Genomic DNA, 6861 nt, shown 5'->3' with positions numbered 1-6861 from the left:
TGGGGTGAGAGAGTGTGTGTGTGCATGTGCAAGTGAGAATCTTCCAGGAGAAAAGTTCCCAGGCCAGCCGAGAGATATAGTCCCTTCAGCGTGTCCTAGGTCTTTCCCGGGGCCTCCTCCCGATCATTTAAAGTATAAAAAATGTTTCTTTACAAAAATACTGTGATGAGGTTTATTGATCTTCAGTTATAGCTGAATGGAGACACCAGACCCTTAACATTGTCCATTAGAAACATTAATCTTCTAAATATTCAGTGTCATAAAAAGTTTCAGCAGTGAATAAAACAGGAGCTGGAGATCAGGATGGAGATGGATTTGAAGATGTGACTCTACACATCTGCCTTAATCACTGACTGTTCTGCTGAAGGCCAGTTGGTGGAGAGCTTAAGAAAAAAGTCTAATAAATAAACTACATTTCTTCTTCTAGTCTAGCTGCCTGGCCTGAGATCTTCCTTCATCAGGGATTCTTTAACACTTTCAGCTTTATCTGTTAAAGGATTTTCAGCTGCTGTCTGATGGATCGAAGCTTCTGATAACTCGATGTTAGTCTCTGAAGTATTTGGGGATTTTTCCTTTTTCATCATTCCTTGTTGAAGGATAATTAGTGAAATGATCACAGCTAGTAACATAACAACAGAAAGCCCAATGAGTCCTGCTCGCTGTCTCCTCTGGTCAAAGCCTCCATTTTCTGTTAAATAAATTAAATGAATAAATAAATAAAAATTTATAATCCACATTATAAAAATCTTTACAGACTTTTCTGTTTAATCTTTTATTTACTATAAATAATTTATTCCCTAATTTCTTTTTTAAAATGATAATAACGGCACATTTGCGGTGTTGTGAGTTAATGAACCTCTCGGAGACGTGTGGTCTTGATGAACTCACCTGAGAAGAGGTCGATGCTCCTCCTGATGGTCTGGTCCAGATCTGGGTTCTTCATGATGAAGGTGATGGAGGAGTTGACGGTTACATTTAGGTTCAGTTTACTGTTCACGCTGTACAGACCTGTGTGATAGTCCTTACTCAGCTGTGTGTGTGTGTGGTTGGTGACGTCCCTGGCGTTTCCCATCAGCCACTGCAGGGACGGAGAGGGGAACCCGCCCTCTGAGGTCGCCAGCACCTCCATGTGGCCGTCGCTCAGCACAGAGATTTGCAGACGAGGCTCGGGGTAGAACGCTAAAGGAGGGGTAGAGAAGGGTGCTGAGTGGTCAGTTACCATGACAACCAGTAACGCTTCACCATGAGCACTAGGTAGCTAACATTTTAGAGCACTTTATTGTACAGTTTCATGGTTACCTGCTACTTTGAGGTGGAAGCTCTTACTCTGCCTGCCCAGCCGAGTGCTGACGGAGCAGGTGTACTCCCCCGCGTCCTCCAGAGTGGTGCGGTCCAGCCTAAGGGACGCGTTCCCCCTCTTCATCTCCTGGTGGAACAGGCTGGTGCGGTTGGCGTATGTCTGGCTCTGGTGTTGAGGCTGGTCTCGGCCATGAAAGAAACTGTGGACCACCTCTAGGTTGTGCAGCCACATGATCATGCTGCTGTTTGCATCCCACGAGCCGCTCACTGGGAACACGCAGGACAGATGGACCGCCTCGCCGTACACACCCATCTGTACACGCGTGGGGACCGAGATCTCAAACTCAGCTACGGATACAAACATGAAAAGATATCTTTAAGAGCTAAATCAACAGAAAAAGCAAGTATTCAGATAATCTGGGAATGTTTATCCAGGTGAGTCGTGAGTTCTGTAACAGGGAGCAAGAGTTCATGCGCAGCAGCTGAGTAACAATGGCTGAGAAACAACTTTACCCGTGTTCTCTCTCCCATGAGTAAAGTTGTTCCTCAGCCACTTTAGGAATATAGGAATTAGATATAACTGACATTGAATGGAGTTTATTTGAACTAAATGGTTTTCTTCATTGTTATGATTTTTTTATTTGAACATTTTTAAAATTGAAACGATTTGCAAGGCAAGGTTTGCGAGACTTTTATCATGTAAATTGTGACAGAGGCAGGAAGAAGATGCTGCCAAGCACATGCTGAAACAGGGAAAGTTTTCACTTTACAATCATATTCTAAGTTAAATTTTATCTATCCAAGATAGAAAGAGACATCAGGTGCAAGATAAAGTTCTCCTGTAGTAATAAGAGGGCCAATTAAGTCAATTTTCTGTCAATGATACATGTGATTTATTTGTATTTCTGTTCAATCATTTGGCAGATGCCAAATGATGTAAATAATGTCCTTTATATTACATTTGTTCTATTTTCTTATCATTAGTTCTCACTGAATTTATTGAGTCTGATTATCCATCTGGTTGGTCAATAAAGTCAGTTAATCAAGAATTCTGAAGCTAGAGTAGAAAAAAGAATCAACACTTTGTGCCCTAACAGAGCTGTGAGCTCAGTATTTCTGTCCTCAGTTCACTGTCGCTGTAACCTGGTGATAATAAACAGAACCCGCTGTATAACATCTGGGTTATGTCTGTGTTATTAACCCGTTATCTCACTAAAACTTTACACCAACACCTTAACTAACACTCATTAGGTTTCAACCATCAGCTGGAGACTTTTAATGTTACTCTGAGCTGTAAATATAAAGCTGTAGTAAAAACAGACTTACTGTAAGAAGAAACTCCATGTAACAGCAGGAAAAGATTCGGAAGAGTCAGAGTCAGGGTCAGAGTCAGTGTCGAAACCCTGACTGATCTGAGACTGATCTCCATCTGTAACAGGTAGAGTGTGAGCAGCAGGTCAGGATCTTCTCCCTGGACTCGGTGTCTGCTGCTGAGGAGAAACATCAACATCATTTTTTATTAATATTATTGATTTATTAATATTTATATTGTATTATTTTTAATGTTGTGTCGATGTTTCCCCCTGTCACTAGGGGGCGAAATCCGACAGTCGTTTCCCGTTTGTCGTGTGCAGTCTGAAGTCCGCTTTGCACACGGTTGTTGGGGCAAAGTGCAAGCTTAATATCGCCGAAAGAAAAGTCCCAAAATCTAAACCAACCGACAGGAGACGTCACTGAATGCACATTTTGTTTTTGCATGAAAAAATTATGAGACATTAATAAAAAGTAGAACATTTCTGTCCCCGAATGATGTTTATTTATATAAATCGCCGCATATAGAATTAAATCTATATGCGGCGATTTATATAAATAAACATCATTCATTTATGGTCCAGATAGAGCTGAGTTGTTGAGGAGCTCTGTAAATGTGATGCCTGAGAAGTTAGATCGGTGACCAGTTGGCATAAGAAAAAGAGACTTCCCAAGACTTGTCCAAGCTGTAAATATAAAGCTGTAGTAAGAACAGACTTACTGTAAGAGGAAACTCCATGTAACAGCAGGAAAAGATTCAGAAGAGTCGAAATCAGTGTCGAATCCCTCCGAGCGTGAACTCGCATATCCCTCTTCAGCCCTAGGTGTGTTTCGCGTGTGTTAATGAACAGCGGGTCAGTGTGTATAAGACCGACGCAGTGCCGTGTCTAATACTGCCCCTTTAAAAAAACATTCTAGACGCGTCATTAAACTACGGAGCCCGCCTGGTCACCCCTTTTAGAAAAGAAAACAAGACCCTCAAATCCGTGATCGCGGTTTTGTAATTCGTCCCCTCAGTTTATAAACCGTACTCACGGATTATTAAACTGTTCCCTCAGTTTATAAACCGTACACACGGATTATTAAACTGTTCCCATAGTTTATAAACCGTACTCACGGATTAATAAACCGTACGCACAAGATAACAATCCGTGCTCTCAGATTTGTAAACCGTACCCTCAGTTTTTGTAATCCGTACCCACAAATTCATAAACCGTGCGCACGCTTTCGCAATCAGTACCTACGGTTTAGGATGGACAGATTTAGTCTAATTCAGTATTACTTTGACCTGGGTCTACACTATAAAGAAATCCTTAATTTTTTAAGTGTTAAACATGGAATTAGTATCAGCACGAAGACACTTAAAAAAATCCTAAATAGAAATGGACTATTTAGAAGAAAAAATTTTGACAACTTATTTAATGTTATTCAGTTTGTAAGGGAGGAGCTCCAAGGCTCAGGACCATTGCATGGATATAGATGGATGTATAGTAAATGCAAGGAAAGAGGATTTCATGTGCGCAAAGAAGACATCCGCCTCATTCTGTCAACTCTTGATCCATTGGGCACAGAAATGCGAAGAAAAAGAAGACTGCACAGGAGAGTGTACTTTTCAAATGGCCCCAATTTTGTGTGGCATGTTGACTCTTACGACAAATTGAAGCCATTTGGCATATGTATCAATGGGGCTATTGATGGATTCTCAAGGAAAATACTATGGCTGAATGCATATTGCACAAGCAGTGACCCTAAAGTCATAGGAGGTTACTTCCTTGAAACAGTAAGAACTTTTGGTGGCTCGCCTCAAATCCTGAGAGCAGACATGGGAACAGAAAATATATTAGGGACGTTCAAAGGTACTTGCGACGTGGTGATGCCGATCAACTTGCTGGAGAAAGAAGCTTCATCTATGGCAAAAGTACAGCCAACCAAAGAATTGAGAGCTGGTGGGGTATTCTTAGAAAAGAATGTGTGGATTTATGGCTTGAATATTTTCACCAGATTAAAGATGAAGGCTACTTCGATGGTAGCTTTCTGGACAAGAACCTTGTGTTATCCTGTTTCCTGGGTTTGATCCAGGTAAATATTGAACACACGGTGCATTTTTAAATACATTTTTAAATACACATCATTTTGTTTATTTGATAGGGTTTACAAGGCCCATGAAACAGAGAGAGAGATAATACACAATACGTTTTATGGCTTTTACAGGAAGTATGGATTCAAACAAAGACACGTGGAACAGCCACCTGAATTGTCCATTAAGAAATAGCCTTGTACCCCATGGTCGGCCAGATGTCATGTACACCCTTCCTGAATTATATGAGACAGAAGACTACATAAGCCAAGTGCCAGTGGAAGACTGTGACACCTGTGAAGACCAATGTATCCATCGGTCTGACATCCCTTGTGATGAGGACATTTTCACCCTGTGTTCACACACCATGGCACAACATCAGCTTCGTATTCCCAAGGATTGGTTTATAGCACTTAATCTGTATCTTGCATTAAGACAAGAGCTTACTACAGTGTTAAATATTGTGAGATAAAGAAATGTTAAGCCATTAGCACTAAAAAGTTGTTATGGACAGTTTAACAAACGGTTCTTTCATTAAATTATTATTATTAGAGTTCCATTCATTTCACAGCTGTAGATATGTCTTAAATGTTATTGATAAAGTCTTGTATACTTCATATGCATAGTTTAATAAAAGGAGACAGCTTTCTTTTTGATTCATTTTCTTTATTTTTTAAAACTGTAGTCAGTTGAATAGTATTAATTAATGAACTCCTAATGAATAACATTTAAACATTAAATTTTAAACATTAAACTTTTTCTTACAATATACTGTATTGTAGGAATACTATTTAGACAGTGTAAATTCTGAAAACATAAGTACATTTAAACTTCAACCACAAATGTTATGGGGACGTCGCCATGGTGACGACTGGAGCTGCCACAGTTGAGGACCGAATTTAACACTAACTGATGAACAGCACAGAAATTACACCAGTGCTCACAGCTGACTGTCACCTGCCTGAAATAACCGTAAAACAGACCAAGCTGACCATTTAAAGTATAATAAATGCTTCTTTACAAAAATACTGTGATGAGGTTTATTGACCTTCAGTTCTAGCTGAAGTCTGGAGTTTGACCAGAGACACCAGACCCTTAACATTGTCCATTAGAAACATTAATCTTCTAAATATTCAGTGCCATAAAAAGTTTCAGCAGTGATGAAGACAGGAGCTGGAGATCAGGATGGAGATGGTTTTGAAGATGTGACTCCATACATCTGCCTTAATCACTGACTGCTGTGCTGAAGGCCAGTTGGTGGAGAGCTTAAGGAAAAAAGTCTAATAAATAAACTACATTTTCCCCTTTTCATCATTCTGTGTCGAAGGATAATTAGTGAAATGATCACAGCTAGTAACATAACTACAACAACAGAAATCACAATGAGTCCTGCTCGCTGGTTCCTCTGGTCAAAGCCTCCATTTTCTGTGAAACAAATAAAATAAATAAATAAATAAAAACTGGTCCAGAGTTTTTATTTCAGTCCATTTTATAATCCACATTATAAAAATCTTTATAGACTTTTCTGTTTAATCTTTTATTTACTATAAAGAATTTATTCACTATTTTCTTTTTTAAAATGATAACGGCACATTTGTGGTGTTGTGAGTTAACGAACCTCTCGGGGACGTGTGGTCTTGATGAACTCACCTGAGAAGAGGTTGATGATCCTCCTGATGGTCTGGTCCAGATCTGGGTTCTTCATGATGAAGGTGATGGAGGAGTTGACGGTTGCACTTAGGTTTAGTTTACTGTTCACGCTGTACAGACCTGTGTGATAGTCCTTACTCAGCTGTGTGTGTGTGTGGTTGGTGACGTCCCTGGCGTTTCCCATCAGCCACTGCAGGGAGGGAGAGGGGAACCCGCCCTCTGAGGTCACCAGCACCTCCATGTGGCCGTCGCGCAGCACAGAGATTTGCAGACGAGGCTCGGGATAGAACGCTAAAGGAGGGGTAGAGAAGAGTGCTGTGTGGTCGGTTACCATGACAACCAGTAACACTTCACCATGAGCACTAGGTAGCTAACATTTTAGAGCACTTTATTGTACAGTTTCATCATTACCTGCTACTTTGAGGTGGAAGCTCTTTCTCTGCCTGCCCAGCCGAGTGCTAACGGAGCAGGTGTACTCCCCCGCGTCCTCCAGAGTGGTGCGGTCCAGCCTGAGCGACGCGTTC

At 40.7% G+C, this 6861-nt stretch overlaps 1 protein-coding gene across 3 annotated transcripts; it reads right to left on the bottom strand.

The window, feature by feature from the left end:
* Positions 1-158: 158 nt before the first annotated feature.
* Positions 159-3501, bottom strand: LOC125141121 (CD276 antigen-like). Of its 3 annotated transcripts, none has more exons than XM_047813005.1 (5): positions 3332-3489; positions 2626-2789; positions 1300-1647; positions 889-1179; positions 159-688 (listed from the first exon to the last, which is right to left on the bottom strand). In XM_047813005.1, the coding sequence occupies exons 2-5, from the start codon at positions 2726-2728 to the stop codon at positions 429-431; spliced, it is 1002 nt and encodes a 333-aa protein (XP_047668961.1). In that variant the 5' UTR covers positions 2729-2789; positions 3332-3489; the 3' UTR covers positions 159-428. The 3 variants fall into 3 exon arrangements, with proteins under 3 accessions (XP_047668961.1, XP_047668962.1, XP_047668963.1); XM_047813006.1 differs by having other exon boundaries at positions 2626-2786; positions 3332-3480; XM_047813007.1 differs by lacking the exon at positions 2626-2789 and having other exon boundaries at positions 3332-3501.
* Between the last annotated feature and the right edge of the window lie 3360 nt (positions 3502-6861).

The sequence above is a fragment of the Tachysurus fulvidraco genome, chromosome 4 (genome assembly GCF_022655615.1).
Source record: "Tachysurus fulvidraco isolate hzauxx_2018 chromosome 4, HZAU_PFXX_2.0, whole genome shotgun sequence".
In the NCBI taxonomy this organism is placed as follows: domain Eukaryota; kingdom Metazoa; phylum Chordata; class Actinopteri; order Siluriformes; family Bagridae; genus Tachysurus; species Tachysurus fulvidraco.
The sequence above is the reverse complement of the archived record's forward strand: the minus strand, read 5'-3'. Positions and strand labels throughout refer to the sequence as shown.